General features: G+C 31.4%; 2 protein-coding genes and 1 long non-coding RNA gene across 3 annotated transcripts; 2 read left to right on the top strand and 1 right to left on the bottom strand.

Moving 5' to 3' along the window:
• Positions 1 to 4,982: 4,982 nt before the first annotated feature.
• Positions 4,983 to 8,126, bottom strand: LOC133793478 (uncharacterized). The gene is made up of 3 exons (XR_009874843.1): positions 7,575 to 8,126; positions 6,583 to 6,646; positions 4,983 to 5,435 (listed from the first exon to the last, which is right to left on the bottom strand). It is a non-coding gene; the product is annotated as an uncharacterized LOC133793478 (long non-coding RNA).
• A 3,175-nt stretch (positions 8,127 to 11,301) lies between these two features.
• Positions 11,302 to 15,328, top strand: LOC133794460 (DEAD-box ATP-dependent RNA helicase 20). The gene is made up of 10 exons (XM_062231688.1): positions 11,302 to 11,466; positions 11,647 to 11,894; positions 12,138 to 12,317; positions 12,467 to 12,628; positions 12,735 to 12,889; positions 13,599 to 13,691; positions 13,788 to 13,873; positions 13,969 to 14,195; positions 14,483 to 14,716; positions 14,998 to 15,328. Exons 1-10 carry the CDS (start codon positions 11,411 to 11,413, stop codon positions 15,054 to 15,056), a joined length of 1,500 nt encoding a protein of 499 aa, XP_062087672.1. The 5' UTR covers positions 11,302 to 11,410; the 3' UTR covers positions 15,057 to 15,328.
• A 2,172-nt stretch (positions 15,329 to 17,500) lies between these two features.
• On the top strand, positions 17,501 to 20,225 carry LOC133794459 (uncharacterized). The gene is made up of 3 exons (XM_062231687.1): positions 17,501 to 17,671; positions 17,815 to 17,985; positions 19,629 to 20,225. Exons 1-3 carry the CDS (start codon positions 17,629 to 17,631, stop codon positions 19,937 to 19,939), a joined length of 525 nt encoding a protein of 174 aa, XP_062087671.1. The 5' UTR covers positions 17,501 to 17,628; the 3' UTR covers positions 19,940 to 20,225.
• The last annotated feature ends 1,265 nt before the right edge of the window (positions 20,226 to 21,490 follow it).

The raw sequence follows: 21,490 nt of genomic DNA, 5'->3' as shown, positions 1-21,490 counted from the left end.
TGAGAGCTGGTTACAAGTAAATCAAAAACTCTTTCCCATAAGTTAAGCTTTTGGGCCCCATTTTCTTATCAACGGGCCCTGTAATACCCTAGGTAACCAGGACCGTTACACTATGTGTTTAAAATAGTGCAAGTCCCGCTAATCGTGTCGTTTTAATTAAAATGTGTTTCTAAAGTCATCTGACAGGTTAGGGTTAAAAGATTTCGATTATAAAATGATTGATTTTCATTAAAATAAAAGTTTGATACATGGGATCCCGAAAATAAGATTGACAAAGCGAAAACGACTCTCAAAAGTTAATACAGCAGTAGCCAGTCTAACTGGCAAAAATACAGTTTAGAGTTCTAGTTCCTTTAATTCCCTCGGCCGTGGCGGTCGAGCAGCTGACGATGTACACTCTGCCCCCAAAGCTCTCAAACTCATGGTTGGTCCAGCTTTCCTTTGCCTTTACCTGCACCACGTAGCACGCGTGAGCCAAGGCTCAGCAAGAAAACCATAATCAACAAGCATAGACAACAACAAGAGCATATAACAAATTTCCATCCAATCAGTTCAATCAATCAGCATAATACAAGTATTAAGCTAGGCAATGTTAAATATATACTTTCAAATATATAACTCAATCTGCAATACAATTATTTAGGTGTCGGTGCTCTTAGGCCGAGCCATCTGGTTATTTAGCTGACCCCGACTCGCTTAGGGCGAGTCCTCTGATTATTTAGCTGACCCTGACTCGCTTAGGCCAAGCTCCGTTCAATACACTTATCATCAGCCCCGACACCCTTAGGTCGTACTTTCATATCCAACATAACAAATATATAATTCACAAAACGCATATGTTCAATTACAGGGAATCTCAGTCCCGTTCACAACCACGTAGGTTCAGTTTTCTTACCTCAAGTCCCGAGCGATGGATAAAGAACCATTCCGAGCACGATCCTTAGTCCTGAGCCTTAATGGTAAACATAGTCACAAGCAACAATGGATAACTATCAAATTCTAATCCAATTAAATGTTTTGGAAACAAATACTTTCCTCCGGGACCTCGAATTCTACTAAATGGGGTAGTAGAATTCGTCTTGAGCGCTTAGGTTTAAATCCTCGAGCCTAAAAACCAACCTAGGCAGGCCACGACCTGGCCCTGAGGGTCACGGCACGCCTTAAGTCAGAGGCACAATCGCTTGCTTATGGGGGGAGGCAGACCGTGACTTGCCCCCTAGGGTCGCGGCGCGCTTGTAAGTTAGCAGCCCTCCCAGGGCCTTCTGGGGCATTTGGGCCGCGACGCGCCCCGGTGAACCCAGAAATCCCTGGGTTTCCAGCGTTTTTCTCCAACTCTCAGCCCCAAAATCCAACCTTAATATACATTCCAGTCAAAACTAGGTTTAGATTTCTAAATATCACCTCGGAAACAACATATAAAGCCTACAATATTAATTCAATTTTCCATAAACCCCGAATTCATAAGCTAACCCAAACATTTCTAAACCTATCCAAACTCAACCAGAATTCAGCATAATTGGGCTTATAATCTTACCTTGATGATGGTGATGATGACCCTGAGCTGCACTTCAACACTCCTAGCTTAATTCTTATATGATTCCACCACTTCCAGCCCTAATTCTAAACATTTCCTCCAAATTTCAACGCCCTAGAGAGAGAGAGAGAGTGAGAACGTGAGAGTGGAAGAGAAAGGGAGAGCTGGGACTTCTAACACCTTCCAATTAATTCCTGAAGGTTAGTTCACTTTATCCCCTAACTAAATTGATCAAAATGCCCCTGAAATCAACTCAGTCTCCCACTTGCCCTTAACGGTAAAATTGTCATTAATTCCGATTCCTGCTAATTCCTCGAGTCATCATACCAATTCCCAATTAATCTCGTCATGTCTAACTAGCTACCACATACTTACTTGTTACTCGATAAATCCCAAATATACATTAAACTTTCCAAAATACCCCTAAGCTCACCCCGAGCCGGGTATTAAACCCCGCTATGACTATTCCGCTAATCCGCTCACTAGGATCGCCTCGAGCCATATACTGCAAATATATCCACATAATAATGTGGTCTCAAACATTTAACACGTATAATCACATTTATGCCCTTAACGGGACAAAATTATAAATATGCCCCTATAAACAAGAACGGGTCCACATACATATTTAATACTCATAAACATGCATCTAAATGTATTCATATCATCATATATATCATGCATGCCACATAGTCATGCATTTAATCAATATATCACACATATATCCAACTATGCCCTTCCTGCACCCTAATTAAGACACTAAACCCTGGTAGCCTTTTTGGGTCGTTACAAGCCCACTATGAGATTGAGAAGATCACAAGCTTATTGGAAAATGTGATTTCTGGTACTATCATGGCGTAGCTGCATGTATCCCCACGCTTAGGTGGCATCGTGGGACATCTACCTATCAGTTGTACGGAGCCAACAACATGAACTTTGCGGAACTAGCAACGCGATCTTTATGGCCACCAAAGGTGTCAAACATGTGTTTGTGGTGTCGAATGCCTCTTTGACTGATACCTGCCAGGAGAGTTTTCCTTCCGTGATGGGAGGTCCTTGAGGCTTATTAGGTTGATCACATCACGAGGAGCTTTATTTGATCAATATAGCCACCAGTGAATTACTTCCCGTATGGGATCTTTGAGAAACAACTATGTAGATGAACCTACGAGCATTTTCCGGTCGTGATGAAACAATCCTTCAATGTATCGGGTTTTAGGTCCCTAGGAGGACTAAACGATACTACCAATTAAGACCACGTTGTCGTATAAGAAAACATAAACAACATATATATTTATAATTTTTCTTAAATTTTCTATAATAATATTGTGTGATTTTAATTGGCACGTAACAAACGAAAGAATTCAAAAAGAAATACAAAATAAAAAAAACATAATTCTTTAGAAACAACATCATTTTAGGAAACGACATTATCCATGATAAACGTCATTATTCTATAAAAACGATGCTTTTAAAAAAGCAACACATAAAATGATAGTATCATAAAAAATACATCTTTAAAAAATGACATAATTATAAAAAACGACAACATTTCAAAAAACGACATTTTTCATGATAAGTGACATTATTATATAAAAAGGACATTATTTTATAAAACGATATTTTCCTGAAAAATGACATTTCAAATAATGACATAATTATGTATAAACGACACCAACGACATGTCTATTTTTAGGCACGAGCAATCCGTTAACATTGTTACTCTTTCTCTAGTATTTTGCTTATTGTCAGAAGACTAAAAGTGATTTAAAAATAAATAAGTAAATAACTATATTTTTGTTTTGAATTATTGTAAGTGAAGAAAATAAATAATAATATAAACAAATAGTTCATAATTAATAATTTTTTCTCTTAGGCTTGAAAATTGAATTGACTGTGTTACTTATTGAATTTAAGATTTTTTTATCATTATTATTATTATTTATTTTACCACTCCTCTGATTTTATGATACACATACAATAACATTTAATTAAAAAAATACTATTAAAAAATAAATCTCAATACAAAATAATAGAAGAAAGAGAATACAAATAATAATGAAAAATAAAAATATTCGAATAATTTTACTGAGTAATTAATTTAAGAAAAAACAAAAGTATACAATGATAGTATACAAAATTGACATGATGGATGATGGTTCTCTAGAAGGAAAAAAAAAATAGATAAAACAAAAAAAGGTAACAAAAAACATAACAAGTAAATAATATTAATAATAAAATATAAGTGTCAAATTTTATTTATATAGTAAAAGATAAAATAATGTCATACATAGTGTCTACACGTGTGATAATTTTAGGATTAAAGAAATATAAAAAAAAAATTGAAAGGAAAAAACAAAATAAGAAAAAAATAAAAAAGAATGATGATCGTATATGTAATCCACACACCATCATAGTATGACTCGAGTAACAAGCCTATCAATACGTGTAACTTTCCCATGCATTAAACCACGTGGCCTTCATATATATTAATATTCAACAAATAATGATAGGCTTTTATTATATTACTATATAAATGCAATTGACTTAATACAATATAATCATACATATTAAATTTATATATATATTGTGCATATACAACTACAAATGAATATGATATAATTAGTGTATATTATATATACTGTTTAACAAAAAAAAAAAATTAAGAAAAAACAAAAAAGAAAGATGACCCTATATGCTTAATACAATATAATGTAATGAACATGATATAATTAGTATACATACTATTTAACAAAAAAGACAAATTAAGAAAAAAACAAAAAAGAAAAATGATTCCGTACAGACGATCCACGCATATATATACTAGTTAATAGGCACGTGCCTAAGGCACGTACGCGGTAATTTAAAAAAATATATTTTTGTTAATTATTATTTTTTTAATATTTTTGTAAAAAAAATTGTCATTTTTATTTGTTTAGATTATATTAATTTAGTTTTAATTCAATTTTTGAAAATGAGAAATTATAACAAATAAAATGAGTAATTATCTAAATAAATAATTACCAATTCAATTATTACAATTTTTTCATGTTATTATTGATTTTATTTATTTATCCATCTCTTATTATTAGTGTATTACTTATACTAATTACAAAATATTACTCAAAATGTATATACCTTACTTTATAATAAATTAGTAATTTATTTTATTAGGTTATTTGTAATTTAATATTCATATTATATAAAAAATTATAATAAACAAAGTCAAACCTAAAATATACTGCATAATAAATGTAAAGTTTATTTAATAATATATATCATTAATAACTAAGATGTAGATTAAAAATTTGAGAATGAAACAAATTATAATTCCCTTCTAATTTATTAAGAAAATAACAATCGTGCATTTATATATAGTAAATTATAAACATAGTAAATTAATAGATAAAAACAAATGAAAAAAAAAGATAAAATAAAAAGAGCATATTTAAAAAAAGTACATTCAATTAGAAAACAAAATACATCACAAGTCAGTGAGATATATCATCATAAGAAAAAAAATTGTCAGAACTAAAATGATGAAACAAAATTAAATATTTTTTAAGAAAGTTATCTCTTTAATTGCCTACACAGTCTTAAGAAGTATAATGAATTGTGCACATTTGTCATATAATAATTGTAACGTCCCTAAGGTAGGGTACGTCTGCCACATACTCGTAATTCTAGGGTTTACGAGTATGTAAGGCACTTGACCAAAAGAATTAAATAAAATGATACGAAGAAATACAGAAAAATTTAAAACTTTTATATAAACTTATTAGAAGAAATTATTACACGTATGAATACTTTAAATTTAAGGCAGCCATATGAAAACTCTAAACCATTATTGCATTGCTACTGAGTCCGTGCTCCACAAGTTGCTCAACAGCTAAAGCCACACCTGGAAAAATGTTGGAAAATAACATAATGAGCTAACGCTCAGTAAGCAAATCTCATGCATACACATACACATGAATGTCGTGAGTTTGAAGTGCCCATATACTAATATGCTAACTTATATACTTATGCATTTCATTTATTGCTCATACACTTTCAAACTTTACTTTTATGCTCTTTCTTTTGGTTTCACATTTTTATGGGCCCGATTTCACTTGTGCACACTGTTTGATTCGGCAAATGCCTGCAGGGCTTATAGCATATATCATATAGAATCCCATGGGTTCTCCTCCGGCTAGCCATCATCTCAGCTAGGCTCATCATAACACTCATTTCATCGTTGCCATAGCTGCCATACTTATTACACATATGGAGGAGAAAGACGGAAACATGGCAAACATATCTGAATGGTCAACTCTGACCTAGCCCACACTAGTGGGCAGCCACTATAAGTCTTATAGACTTCCGTCTTCTTTACTGAACTTACTTGATTGCTTCATCAAAACAGTGGCACCCTTTTTAAACATCTTATTATCACTTTGCTTAAGCCTTGTGTCATTAAAATGTTTAACTTTACATAAGACTTTTCAAGACATTTCATAACTTTTCTCATATCCATATGCATGGTCTTATATCACATAATAATGTATCACATAAATGTACATGCTGATGCTGAAATGCCAATGTTCGTGTTCATGACTGATGTTGATGGTATTCAATCAAGGCATTGTATCACATCTCATATAACTCAAAACATCTTTAGTCATAATACATGAAGCTTTGGGTTGGTGGCGTTGTTATACCTTAACGTAGAGCTATGGCTCAGGTCTAAGGTTTCCAGCCTAAAAACTTAAACGCTTCATATATCATAACATATAACAAATCATGAACATAGAGTAATCCACATATCCATCAACATAAGAACACATACTTGCACATAATTCATATCATTCTTAACCAAGTAAGACATCTTTCACATATCACAGAATTCATCAATTACATATCACACAACACCCTTATGGTGTTCATATAACCATTCTTCACATACTTATCATATGCATCATCATCATACCATACTTAACTCATCAGATGTACACAATCAATGTAGTCATGCATCTTACACTTAAGTACAAAAGGTGAGATTTACTTACCTTAGGTCCTTAGCTTATTTTAAAATTCCTCACCAAGAGTCAATCAATCAAATCCATACAAATCCTATTCAAGGCACATCATTTATTAAATTATATCAAAATCATAAATATACACTATTGATAGTGTATATTAATAATACCAGAAACTATATAAATGATAATAATAAATTATTATCAACGTAATGCAAATAACTCTTCATATAAAACCATGCTTTAAACCTTGCTCATAAGATAATGCACCCTTATGATAATAATAATAATAATCCCAACAAAAATAATAATTATCGTCTATAATTAAACTTATTTCGATATTAATAACAAAATACTTCAATAGCAATACGTATATGGATGTATATATTCAAATAGTCATTTTATAAAAGAAATCATATTTTTAACATAAAGTTGTAATAATCAATATAATGATAATAATATAAATATAAATATTTATATTATTATTAATTAGTCATAATATCAATTCCAGTGATATAATAAATATACTTTCTCCAAACTTCACTGGTCTTACAAATATCAATAACTGTAAGAAACTAATATTTGATATTATTTTAATATTCAAATATTAATATACAATAATAATGGTTAGATAATAGGTTTACTATAAATCATACTTTTCATATATATATATATATATGAATCTGTATTCTTGATTTACTTAACAAAATAATAACAATAATAATTAAAATTACTTAATCATAATAATTTCCATATTAATATAAAATCAATTAAATATGTATTTTTATACTTTATTTAATATCTAATATTTTCTAGAAAATTAGACAGCACAACGGCTATAAAGTGGACAATTCCAAAATCAAAACATGTATAAAAAATGTATATAATCCCAGACAGCCAGTAAATTACAGAAAATATTCCATATATCAATAATATATAATTATATACCATAAATACACATAATAACAATTACTCTAATCAATCACAATTAAATCACAATATATAGGTTAAAGAAATTATACCAAAATGATCGGGCTCCACAATAAGTCAAACGATGATTTTCTGAGACTCAAAACGTACTTCGGAACCTCGAACACTAAGTTTCGACCGTCGGTCTACGGTGGATCGCGGTGGCTCGTGGTGGGCCCACCACCCAACTATGGTAGATGTAAGAACAAGTTATTGGGTTTTGAAGCCCACAACACGAGGAGCACGATGGTGGTGACGGATCGGCAAACGGATGCCCGAGGTGGCCGAATCGCAACTTTGAAGTCGCGGGGTGGCCGAACTTAAATCGAGTGGTTGAGGCGTTTAATCGGCGAGTGAGCTCTAGATTCCCGCGTGGGTCGATAGTTCGGAGGCCTCTGAATCCAACGGTCCGGCGCGTGGCTAAAAATGGTGGCCGGAAAGTACTCCTGCGTCGTCGGCAACAGTAATACGCAGAGGAGAGAGAGAGAGAGAGAGAGAGAGAGAGAGAGAGAGAGAGAGAGAGAGAGAGAGGGGTTTTCTGAGGAGAGAGAGAGAGACTCGGGTAAAAAAGAAAGGCTGAAGCCTTTTTTTTTTTTTTTTTTTTTTAAATTATTTTTAAAATTACACTTGGACCCAAAAATATTAAAATTCTTTTCAAATAAGCCCTTTAGCAAAACTTTCTTAATTTTATAAAAATCCCCAATTAAAATTATATGACATTTGGGTCCAATACTTGACTACTCAAGTTTCTCTCTCTTTAATCTCATTAAAAACATAAAATCATATTTTAAACACTATTTTTCCATTACTATTTCTTAAATTTGTAAACTTGTACATTTTATGTATTAAAACTCTGATTTATTATAAATAAATGTATTATGAAAATGTTGGATATTACAATAGTATTTATATAAAAGTTTTATTTTTTATATAATGGAAAGACTTAATGGATTAAAGAAAATGATAAATAAGTGACACATATATAATAAGTAGAAGATTAAAATTTTAAAAAATAGAGACGTAAATTTGTATTTAAAAAATAAGATATAAATACTTAAATATCTAAAAATATTACATTGAATAGATTCAGCCAAATAAACAAACAATCGTTGAATAATAAAGTTATAATAAGGGATGAAAAATGACAAAAAATTATAATGAATCTTTCTACTAATAAGGAATATTCTTAACTTATTTAATTATCACTGCTTCTATATATTAGATCTCTTTTTATTTCTCGCTGTAAAAAATTTGTTGTAGTCAAAATATTAATAAATGAAGTGTAAGTGTGCATGCTTGACACCTTTTCATTTACTTTATTATTTTCAGAAACGAATATTTTAATAGTTTATTATAACAAATATATAACAATTCACTATGTCTTATATTGTCTTCTACATTTATGTAAACATGTAAGCCTAAGATTGTACTACGTCTCATGATAATCCCCCAATTAATTAACTATAGGAGTTTAAATATATATAGAAAATCAACTAAATTAATTTGATAATTAATTCATGAATCAATAAGGACATGTTACTGATTTTCCTCAATAACTTTAAAATATATTGTTTAAATTAAAGAGTTAGCCAATAAACAATTTTACAATAATAATAAGATCAAAACATAATTTTTTTTAATGTAAAATACTTTAAAAGAATTAAATTTAAAGTAAAATTTATTTTAAATACTTAAAAAACTAATGAGAATCATTTCAAAAAAAAAAAACTAATGTGAAACATTTTTTTAAAACCAAATATTCATTAGTAAAATGCTTCTATCTTTTATTTAATCAAGACAACAATACTTAAATCCAATACATTACTAAATATTAAGAAATAAAATATAAGTAGAAATAGCAATCATAAAATCATTAAAGTAAAATAAATAAATAATTAACCGAAATCTTATACATATAATAATATTATTTAAAACAAGTAATATTTAAATGGAATATATCACCAAATATTATGAATGAATGATAATTACAATAACATCTATGTCAAAGGCTAATAAAGTAAGATAAAAAAATAAAAAATAAAAATTTAGAAATGACAAAAGGAAGAATAATGGAATATAGAGCTATTTTTTAATTACTTCCTCTCTATATATATTTTTCATGTACATTATATTGCTTCTGAAAAAAAATTATTTTTCTTAAAAGAATCCTACAAAATATTTGATTAAATAAAATATTTACAAATACTAATTTTATTTTTTAATAAAACTGTATTTTATAAACATTCAAATAGATTATATATTTAAACACTCTTGAAAAAAAGTATTTTCAACTAATTGATAAATGTATTTAAACAATCTTAAAACATGATGTGATTAATATTTTGTATTCTGGTAACCACCTGCGATCATGTAGTTAATCTCATATAATTTTTAGTATGTGAGATATATTATGATGTAGAAAAAATTTGATTATATATTTATATAACTTTATAAATTTGAAGAATGTATCACATGCATAAGAATGTAAAAATTATTTTTTTTAGTTCATGTGGCACATGTGCTCACGTATGCCATAGTCTCATCAAGAGCCCAGTGTTTAGAAAACCCAATTCTTTCAAGTCCAAGTTCCTGCAAAAGACAAAATATACTACTAAGGAATCTTTTAATCGATAGGGAATATTCGAGTTATATTTAGTCATCACCGCATATATTTATATAGTAGATATATAGTATAGATATAATTTTAATTCCTTATCTTATTTTTTTTTGGACAAATATTCATTGTTATATTTTTTTTAAATGTTTATACTTTTTTTGTACTTGTGTTTTACTCTATTATTTATTTGGATTTTATATTTTGAAAAAACTAATTTTTTGACTTTGTGTTTTGTAAAATAGTTCAAATAGATTTTTAAACCCAATTTTAACGAAGATAAAATTAAATACAACAATACACTTATTAGGTAGAATAATTGTATTTTTTTTATTTATAAATTGTTAGTTTTATGAATTATTTATAATTTTAGTATAAATTTTTTAACCAAAATCGAATTTATGATCTATTTGAACAATTTACAAAATTCAAAAAATAATTTATTAAAATATACCATCTAAAGAGATAATGAGAGAAAACACATTATCAAAAAAATGTATAAACCATTTTTTCAATTATCTTTAATTATATTAAGTTAAACTTATTTTATTAGAATTAATATTTTTTAAAATCAAAACCAACGCGAAAATGGAAAAAAATAATTAAGCAATATGTGATTTAGAATTGGTCAAAAATCATGTTCATCTCCATTATTTCGTTTTAAGGAAGTTATTGATGTTCATTTATTTTTCCTTGTCAGGAGTTTCAGTTTGTGGTTGTTTGTATCTTCCTCTAGATTGTGATATATATGGACAAAAAGACCTTTTTTCGAAAGGAATTTTGTGTTCCTTTTGACAAATTTAGGTGTTGCGTTTTATGAAAATAAAAAGGAAAGAAATTTAGTCAGGATAATATGCTCTCCAATACAAATTAATCCTATCTCATCTAAAATTTATTGTCGTTTATTTGAAATACATGTCGTTTTCTTCCAACAGAACGTAGAAACAACACAGACAGACATGTCGTGTAAATTTGCTGTAAATTAAGTGTCGTTTTTCATAAACATCCACTGTCGTTTCTTGCTTTATATTTCTTAAGCGGGTGTCGTTTCTGATTCTACGACATCATTTGTCCGGCCACGTGGCGTACACATGTCTTCTCATCATTGGTCCAATATCAATAGAGGGAGAGGGCGCTTCTCTTCTCTACTTCTCGGGGGGTTGCAGTGAATGTATGATTGATTGTTATTCAAGGTCGAAGAGAAGCTGTTTTTCTAAAACCCTCGCTCGTCTGGTGTTAAGATAGCCTCATCCACCGGCCACCAATCTTCGCACCATGAGCCGCTATGACAGTCGGTCCGGCGATCCAACTTCCTATCGTGACCGGAGAAGGTAAATTCAATCTCCTCCCTAATGTCCTCATTTCTAATTTATAAACTCGGAGCTAATTAACCTACTTACCTGCTTTTCTCAATTAACCCTTTAGCTATAAACCAACATGGATTTAGTGTCTTAAATATCCAATTTGTTGGGATATTTATATCTGGGTTTTTTTTATTCCTTTCTTTTCAGTGATTCGGGTTTCGGTGGCTCCGTCCGGTCCTCGTCCAGCAAAAAAGATTATGATGGTGGCGAGTCACCAAAAAAGTTTGACTTGGAGGGGCTGTCTCATTTCGAGAAGAACTTTTATGTGGAGTCACCGACTGTGGCAGCAATGTCTGAGAGAGACGTTGAGGAGTATCGCCTGAGGAGGGAAATTACAGTCGAAGGCCGTGATGTACCAAAACCCATTAAGGATTTTGGTGACATTGGGTTCCCGGGTACTTATTTTCTTCTCCTTTGAGTTTGATGTTTAAATCCTTTGTTTATTGTTTGAGCTTTTATGTAATAAGGTACTTACTTAAAATATAACGCAATTTTATGGATTAAGAACAGTACTGTGTGAAATATTAATTATTTTTATCTCAATTAGTTTTTCAGCGTATATTTCTTAGGTAACTTGTAATTTTGTGAGATTTTATTTTCTTGTAGTCTTTTTATGTAAACTTTCTATTTGAATGCAGAGTATGTTTTGGAAGAAATTTCAAAAGCTGGTTTTGTTGAGCCTACACCCATTCAAGCTCAAGGATGGCCAATGGCTCTCAAGGGCCGGGATCTTATTGGCATTGCTGAAACTGGATCAGGAAAGACACTTGCCTATCTTTTGCCGGCAATTGTCCATGTCAATGCTCAGCCAATACTATGTAAGCATAAATTCTTCCAGTTTAATGATTTTATGGTTTTTGTTACTGTGAATTTTTTGTATGTGGTTGGTGTATATTTGGTGAGCCACCATCGGCTACCATATATATATATGTTCTTTTTCTTTCATATGATGTGTACTTTTGTTCAGCTCCTGGAGACGGTCCTATCGTGCTAGTCTTGGCTCCAACTCGTGAACTTGCTGTTCAAATACAACAAGAGGCTACCAAATTTGGGGCATCTTCGAAGATTAAAAGCACCTGCATTTATGGTGGGGTTCCAAAGGGACCTCAAGTTCGTGACCTCCAGAAAGGTGGGTTGTAATTTGAAGTTTGTGATCTTTGTATCTCCCATGGCATTCAAATTTTGTAATTGCTTCCCATGTTGCTGATGAAATTATACTATTCTTTTTCTCTCAGGGGTTGAGATTGTAATTGCCACACCTGGGAGGTTAATTGATATGATGGAATCACATCATACAAATTTGCGAAGGGTCACATATCTTGTCTTAGATGAGGCTGATCGGATGCTAGACATGGGTTTCGATCCTCAGATACGAAAAATTGTTTCTCAGGTATGATTTTTTTTTTTTCATGTGCATACAAAATATGTCAAAAGTATTACCTGTTCTTTGTAGTCTGTATTAAGAATGTTTACTTGTATAGTGGTGAGCACTTGAAACTTTTCATTGTCACATGTCGCCTCCTCACCCTTTTAGTCCAAATGGTTTGAGCCGCTCCTAGGCACTTACATAACAATTGCTAATTGCTAATTATTCCTACTCCCCAAGTATTTCAGGGTTAGGAATGGAGCCCCAGTTTTGAACGTGGGCCTACTGAGTGAATTTGAGCGATTTCTTGGTATCAAAATGAAGAAGAAGAAAAGTTTCATCATTGCATTTTATACATCGTTGTAGTTTCTATTTTTTTATTGTCGTGCTATTAGTTAATTGTTGATGCTTTGCTGATCACTTAAATATCTGTGTCTCTCACCAAAAAAATAAAATAAAATTTGTTTCACTTAAATGATATATCCATTCTTACAATCTTTTTTCCCCTCAAGTAAGTAATCTGCCACTTTGGTTACACAACCAACTACCCTTGTACAACTCATTTCTTAAAGAAAAGTAGTATTGGTATAAGTGAAAATCAATTAAGAAGAATTTGGCAGATTAAGCTTCATTCCTCTTATTTATGTATGAAAAGGTGATAAATTAGTGATATTTCAAGTAAAAAGAATACAACAAATAAGCTGGTCTTGTTTTGGCTAATGACTTTTTGCAGATTCGCCCAGACCGTCAAACATTGTACTGGAGTGCTACCTGGCCAAAGGAGGTTGAACAATTGTCCAGGCAGTTCCTTTATAATCCGTACAAAGTATAACACTTGAATCTTATTCTTGGAACTTGTTTATTTACCATTATAACATGAAAACTATGTTCTGTATTGACGCCTCTGTTGGGCTTTCTGAAGGTAATTATAGGATCCCAAGATTTGAAAGCAAACCATGCAATTCGCCAGCATGTTGATATTGTTTCTGAAAATCAGAAGTATAATAAGTAAGATTGCATTTATTTTGTTCTACTTTCTTTCCAACAATAAATCTAATGTGATTTGAAGGATACTAGTTGATTGATTATTTTTCATTTTCAAGATTAGTGAAGTTGTTGGAGGATATTATGGATGGGAGCAGAATACTAATTTTCATGGACACCAAGAAAGGATGTGATCAGATCACACGGCAACTTCGAATGGATGGATGGCCTGCCCTCTCTATTCATGGAGATAAAAGTCAAGCAGAAAGAGATTGGGTTCTCTCGGAGTTTAAAGCTGGCAAGAGCCCAATAATGACTGCAACTGATGTTGCAGCTCGTGGTCTAGGTAATTTACTAATGTATTATGTGCTTATGCAATGACTTAACGATGTTTTGGTTTATGACATAACTAATGTCAGTGCACAAACATTGTAATAAACACAATCTCATTTGTGGGTTGTTTGTCTAGTATCCAAGTGGTCTTTGATTCCAGCTACTTTTTATGTTCCATGGCCTAAAATCTATTGCATCCTTATCCAGAGTTCAAGTGGTCTTTCTGTTATGGCGGTATGTATTTTTGTTCGTTTTGGGAGGTATGATTCTAATTCTTCTGTACTTTTTGATCTGTGGCAGACGTGAAAGATGTGAAATATGTTATAAATTATGACTTTCCGGGATCCCTTGAGGACTATGTTCATCGCATTGGTCGAACTGGACGAGCAGGTGCCAAAGGAACAGCATACACTTTCTTTACCGCTGCTAATGCCAGATTTGCAAAGGATCTTATTAACATACTTGAGGAAGCCGGACAGAAAATCAGTCCGGAATTAGCATCAATGGGGCGTGGTGCACCTCCTCCCCTTTCAGGTCAGTTGCCAGAGCAAAAAAGTATGGTTGGCACTAACATAAACACATACTGGTACATGTACAAGTGTGGAATGATGCAACATTTTGAATGTGGAATGGTGGATCATCATTTTGGTCCATTTCATGCATCCAAAAGTTCCGAACCATTTTTTTCCATACATTGTATTCTATTGGTTGTGCACTCAAGGTGTAGACACGTAGTAGTGCACTTATAAAGTAAGTTAATCCATTTTCATTTTCTAATGTTTTTCTTTATTTCCTTCCATTATATTGATCAACAGGTCATGGTGGTTTTCGAGATCGTGGTAGAGGTTATGGTGGAAGCCGCACATGGAGTTAAGAGCTGTGGTTGCTGTGGAGAGAAATTCAGAGTCATGCCAAGTCAAGGTTTGCAATTAACTAGAGTAAATGCCGGAAAACTTGTATGAATCTAGAGGGTAGGTTTACAGATACCTTTTTCCCCATTGGACATAGTATCTTTCTGCTTTGTTTTTAGCTTAAGCTTCACAAACTGTAGAAGTTGGGTAGTTAGTACCCAAAACGTGTAAGATAAAAACATTTGTTCATACTATTACAATTTCATCTACAGGTTCCAAACAAAATTTTCTTTCACGTCTTTGTATATAGCACTCTATCTATACTCAGAGTAGGCTATTTTCAAAAGGGTCTCTGGCCCATCCGCTAATTGGTCAATAGGTCATTATAATAATTTCCTTATTGGATCCTGTTATCCAAATTGTGATTGATTGATTTGATTTTCTAAAAAATTATACAATATTTATAATATGATGACAGTTTGAGGCAGCTACATCAAGTTGGGAAGTTGGAACTAAAAACTTTTTAACATTGGAATTTAAAAGTGAAATGACACGATTGCATTGCAGGGCATATGTGAAAAGCTGTGTACCAAATATAAGTATTACAGATTACTTTTAATAGAAACAATTATGATAAATCATATATGGGGTTATGGAGCTAATGTATTGTTTTGTATAAAAAAATATATTGTGTGGTTGGAGGGTTGACCCCAAGCTTAGAAATTAGTATGATTTATCATAATTATTTCTACTAAAAGCTGTCTATAATAATATTTTGTGTGCTTGGAGGGTTGACATTGACTCCAACCAGACTGATCTTGCATATTTAATGGTTTTATTAGAACTGAACTTGGGTTGGGTGTATCTGTATTAGCTTTGGAACCATACTTGAGTAAATTTATTGAGATAAAGAATTACATGAAAAATTGATACAGAAAAGAGATTTGTAGTTACAAATTTAGTCCTGTGGCGATTAACCTTCATTGGAATATTTAAAAGCATGGAAGTTATACATTGGAATCCACCATCTCTTATTGCCAAAAATGATTTTGATATTTTTTCACAAAATATTTAAAAGCTTTGAATGAGAGAGTCTCCTCGTAATTGAAACAAGTTGAAATTTCTAATTTGTTTTTCGTCTTTTGTTTCTCTTGAAAGCGTTTATTTGAAGATTGGAGAAATATCATTTTAAAATTTTATACGAACAACTAAAGTTTTTTATTTTTAAAAGTTCAATTTTGCATATTTGATATTGTAACATAATATATAAATTTCAATTGAAAACATAACACATTTTTTAAACGAGTAGAAGACAACCCAACATTCGAAACATTATAAATATATTTTAGAAGGTATTTACCAACAATTTTTGTTTCAAGACACTGAAGATAAGAGAATATATATAATTTTTACAAAGAGAATTTTTTAAAAATATAGATTTTTAATAATTAATATATAAAAGCATGGCTTAATCTTATTCCTAGCTTTTCTAAACTTAAAATTTAAAAAGCCATACTTTTTTTTAATCATTAAGTTTGATATTCTCATAAAAGCATATGTGAAACTTTCTAATTTTTTTTTTTAAAAAGCTGAAACAATAACAAATACCCATATAAAAATTAAAATAAAATAAGAAGACTTTCATCAATTAATTTTTTTTATTATTATTTGTAAATAATTTATTTGCGTAAGATGAAAACAAAATCTAATGTTAGAAGTACTGAAATATAATTTTTAAATCCTCTAAAAATTGATAATTTAAAAAATGCAGAGTTTGGATTTTTAGAAAGATAATCCAACGAAGCAAGCAAGTAATAACATGTATAATATTAGGCTACAAGGCTGATTTTTATTTATTTATTTGTTTTTGAAAAAGAAAAGAAAGGAGGAGAGCGCGAGAGTAAAAGAAGCCAAAACTTAATTTGTTCTTGCGAAGTATTAGAGCACTTTTAATCGAAATGCTATAATAGTTATTTAGCTATAATATAGTTCAAAATTTTTAAAATACATTTTCATTAGATGAATTATAATACCTCAATATTTTACCAAGTTTTAGAGCTCCTTCAAAAGTATTTTAATATTTTTTTTCTTTCTTTTACTATATATATATAAATAATATTTTTATTTTTTATTCACTATTTTTATTTTTGTATATATATTTTTTATATATACAAATATATTATCTGTTTCTCTATATGTATATAGGACACATTAAATTTTTTTTTAATATATTATTATTTTTTTAATTGTATTGATTACCAATTATATATATTTTATGTAATATATAAAAATTTATATTATAATATTAATAGTCTGAGAAAAAATATAGTCAAATATTATAAATATTAAAAAATATAACGATATTATTAATAGTTAAAATAATATTTATAAAGAATATAATATTAAAGGATATGGAGAAAAATAAAATAGAGAAGTTAATGTAAAAGTTTTTGGTTAAGATAGAAAAATAGTTTTGGTTTGTTATTTTGAAGGATAGAGAAGATTGAGTGCTCTAGTTACAGTAGTATGTAGGGAAACTGACAAGTCGAAAGACAAAGAAGAAGATTTCTGGACTGTAATTTAAAACAACAAGCTATGGCCGAAGCTCCAAAGCTCTATACCAATAAACCCAAAAAGGGTAAATACCCATTTTTGATCTAAATCTTTTTTTCCCCTTTGATTCGAAATTTATTTCCTATGAATAAGCCAGCAAGAAAGAATCTTTTTGTGATTCAATAGTTGGGTTTTGTTATCTAATGATTATTTATTTATTTTAAACAGCGCAGTTGAAACAATTTCAAGGGAAGGACTTTTCTTCACCATCTTCGTCTTCGTCGTCAATGGGGACTCAGCCTCCACATCCACCTCCTCCTCAGCCCCCTAAAGAATCATTTGCTCGGCGTTACAAGTTCCTCTGGCCTTTGCTTCTCACTGTTAATCTCGCTGTTGGAGGTATCTTTCTTTTTTTTATTTAACATAAATTTATTGCTTAACAACACGAAATGTGAAATGGATTTTTTTGAAATTTATGCGAAATAATGCTTCTACTTCTAGTACTGATTCTAAGCGAATTTGATTGGTACTTTGTTGTTTGAACGTGAAGAGAGGTTTAAGTTTAGTTTTTTAGTTTATTTATGTAGAAGTTTATGGATTTTGTTGCGAGTTATTTGTGTGTTTAAAATAAAACTGATTCTCAGTTGAATTTGAAATCTTTGATACTCACTACTAATCAAGGGAACCATCTTCACATTCGTTTTTGGTGAGATTGATTAATCATCTAATATCTTCTTTGTGAGACATAAGATGCTATGCTATACCTAGTAAATTTCTGCATTATTGCTACTCTTACGCCCTTAAAAATTTCTGGAATATTGGTCTGGAAGCTTTGTGTAACAAGTTGTAGTCTTGTAGATAAGGTGTCTATTAATGAGATGGACCATACGGAAATTCATAGGTGATTGCAAAATAAATTGTACATCTCAAAATGGCATGTACTTGTCTTTGTGCAGTAAGATGATCAGGTATCTAATTTTGAATCTTCAAGTCTGTGTCAAGTGGAAGGGATAAAGCCTTCCAATTGAAGAAGCCATAATCTGGCCGTTCATGAGTGTTTCTGTGCTGAGAATTAGGAAAGATGATAGAGTGATGGGTCCAACAACATTGATTGGAAATAGTAGTTAGTTATAATTTGAATATGACATGTTGATAGTGTTCATGTTCAATTAAGAAAGATGAGAAAGTGATGGGTCCAACAACATTGATTGGAATTGGAAATAGTTGTTAGCTATAGTGAGAATATGACATGTTGATAGTGTTATTATTCCAATCAAACTAAATGCAGTCTTCTAATCGAAAGATGGTTTCTTAGAGGTTTGGAGCTCGTGTGATAAGGAAAGTTTCTTTTTCATTTAATATTATGTCCTTGCAAGAAATCTTGGTAGCTGAAAGTGCCATTTTTATCCTTAGAGAAGGACGGTACAGAGGTTGGTTCATCATCAGTTGTTTAGCCCACTGGTGCTGCCACTGTGAAACAATTATTTTTATCTGTGAATGAGTTCCAGCAGCCTTTCGTTAGGCTAAAAAAAGATATTTTTTTGCCTTCAATGTGCTTTTCTATCATAAGTTCATGAAAAGTTTTCGGCGAAGAAGGTCAAGTAAAAAAAGTTTGATGTAGAATCTGCATGTCATGGATATTGGGAAGTTGTGCAGTATAGGATTGTCTGGGATTAGGTCTCCTACCTAATTAATAACTGGGGAACAAAGATTGCAGCGTTTGATGGAACCTTCAGTTTCATACTTGAGCCTGCCAAGTTTGTTTTGGAAAATTTATGGGCTATTGGGAAAGGATTATAGACTTTGGTAATGGTTTACTTGTTGACATGTGTCTGCCTGTCTAACATGTTTGTTTTAAACAGGCATTCACTTTTCCATATAAAAGGGAGGGAATTTCTTACCATGCATTATAAATTACAATCCACTGCAGAATTTTAGACCTCCTGATACATTTAAACTCGATTGGTCTATTTTACTTGTTTTTTCAATCCACAAAATATTAGACATTGGACTAAAGTTTGAAGTTTGTGCCAACTTTGTAGCTTATATTTTCATGAGAACGAAAAAGAAAGAGACAGACGTAGAGCTAGTGGATGAAGTTGCAACTCCAGTTCAAACGACAGCTGCTGTCACTGTCCCTCTTGAGAAATCTCTACCTTCGCCAGCCATCAAAGAGCCTCCTCCTAAGTTGCGTGAACCAATCTCAGGGAATCAACAACGTGAACTTTTCAAGTGGATATTGGAAGAGAAAAGAAAAGTTAGAACAAATGATCCCGAAGAAAGGAAGCGGATTGATGAGGAGAAAGCTTTACTTAAGCAGTTTATTCGAGCAAAGTCTGTCCCAAGCATCTAACTGGTGAACAACTGTTGTCAAAGTATTAAGGAATGTCCGAAAAAGAAAAGAGAAACCCAGTTGTTTAGTATTCCAAATTTCACTTCGTTGATTGCCATCACATTGTGATTAGACTTTTGCTGAGTTACAATGGATGTTCTTGATTTTTTTTTTTTTTAAAATGCCAAATTGCCATCTGTAAATTAAAATGTTATGTTTGGTCTGCTGCAGAAAGTTGTGGATTTTGTAGTTGCTTGGTTACAAATTACAATGAGACAGTTGCAGTATAAAACGCACTTTCCTATTACCATTTGTCTTCTTTGGTCCCAGTTTGCTGGGTTGGTGTTTATTGATTCAAATACGCATCATTTTGAGCTCAGATGAAACTCACAAATACTAGAAAGTTTGAATCAAACTAGTGAAACACCAGTAAGCATGATCTGAAGCTTTTATACAAATTTATGTTTCAGGAGAACAGAACAGGGGAGGACCCCCCGTATCAAGTAGATCACACCTTTAGATTGGTTGATGTTATATAAATATATTTATATATTGTTCTTTTCTCAATATTCTTACTGCCTTTGAACTTTAGAAACGGTGGCTACTAATAGCTAGCTTTCCCTGTCATATTTTCTTTGTCTCTATTAATCATTGTCGTTATCTATGCAAGAGAGAAAATAATTTTCATTTGGTAACCAATCACAGAAATTGGAAGTCAAGCATATTCTCTTAAACTTTTTTTTTAAAAAAAAAAAAACTTGTGGTGATTCACATGGGCCAATGAAAGCAGTATGAACAATTTCCAAAAATGATGTGGACATCCCATCTGTGCAATTCTGAGGAGTCCCCACCTCATGCAGCCATCCTGACACTAAAAAACAACTGCTACTATCATATATACGTTAATTTCTCACCCTAATATTCTTCTCCATTACCAAATTACACATGCATTTCCTATCCCCTCTAGTCTAGTCCCTACACTCTTCAAAGACAATAAAAAAACACCATATCCAAATATATTCTATAAGATTCTCTAGATATAGGGCCATTGATAAAGTTAAGATTTTGATAAAAGCATATATATATATTTGAATTAATGGTACCTAATTATAAGTTAGGTAGTTTGAACAAACAGATATAAACAATGTTTAAGGAGTAATATGCGGCAAAATATAGAACTAAAACTAAAAAGCAAAGTCTCTCACTTGTTATGAGTGAAAGGAAAGCGTGTATGACTTTGATACATGAATATTGTTGACGATGTTTAGCAACTTCAATAGGCAATAGTGTTGAGATTATAGAAAGCTAAATAAAAAGGGTGGTCTCTTTATTATTCCATTAGAAAAATACATATTGGTGTGGTGTGTCCATGGCTGATGAAACGAGAGGTTTATATTATACAAATAACAAGCAAAGAGAAGTTTTGGCAAAAGGAGAGGGAGTGCACATGCAGCCTCTACCATGTATATAAAATCACAAAGGATGGGGCTGAGTATGACATGAGAGGTTCTGCTATATAGAGAAGATGATGGTGATGATGATGAAGATGATGATGATGATGAGTGTGGCTGG

Source organism: Humulus lupulus, chromosome 8 (genome assembly GCF_963169125.1).
Source record: "Humulus lupulus chromosome 8, drHumLupu1.1, whole genome shotgun sequence".
NCBI classification, from domain to species: Eukaryota; Viridiplantae; Streptophyta; class Magnoliopsida; order Rosales; family Cannabaceae; genus Humulus; species Humulus lupulus.
Note: the sequence above shows the minus strand (reverse complement) of the source record. Positions and strands in the feature narration are given on the sequence as shown.

Excerpts from the sequence above, each read along its gene's own strand:
- LOC133794460 (XM_062231688.1), top strand. The coding sequence starts at position 11,411 with ATGAGCCGCTATGACAGTCGGTCCGGCGATCCAACTTCCTATCGTGAC. Across the intron at positions 11,895-12,137 it reads TGGTGACATTGGGTTCCCGG|AGTATGTTTTGGAAGAAATT; the intron begins GTACTTATTTTC and ends ATTTGAATGCAG. Across the intron at positions 12,629-12,734 it reads AGTTCGTGACCTCCAGAAAG|GGGTTGAGATTGTAATTGCC; the intron begins GTGGGTTGTAAT and ends TTTTTCTCTCAG.
- LOC133794459 (XM_062231687.1), top strand. The coding sequence starts at position 17,629 with ATGGCCGAAGCTCCAAAGCTCTATACCAATAAACCCAAAAAGG. Across the intron at positions 17,672-17,814 it reads TACCAATAAACCCAAAAAGG|CGCAGTTGAAACAATTTCAA; the intron begins GTAAATACCCAT and ends TATTTTAAACAG. Across the intron at positions 17,986-19,628 it reads TGTTAATCTCGCTGTTGGAG|CTTATATTTTCATGAGAACG; the intron begins GTATCTTTCTTT and ends CCAACTTTGTAG.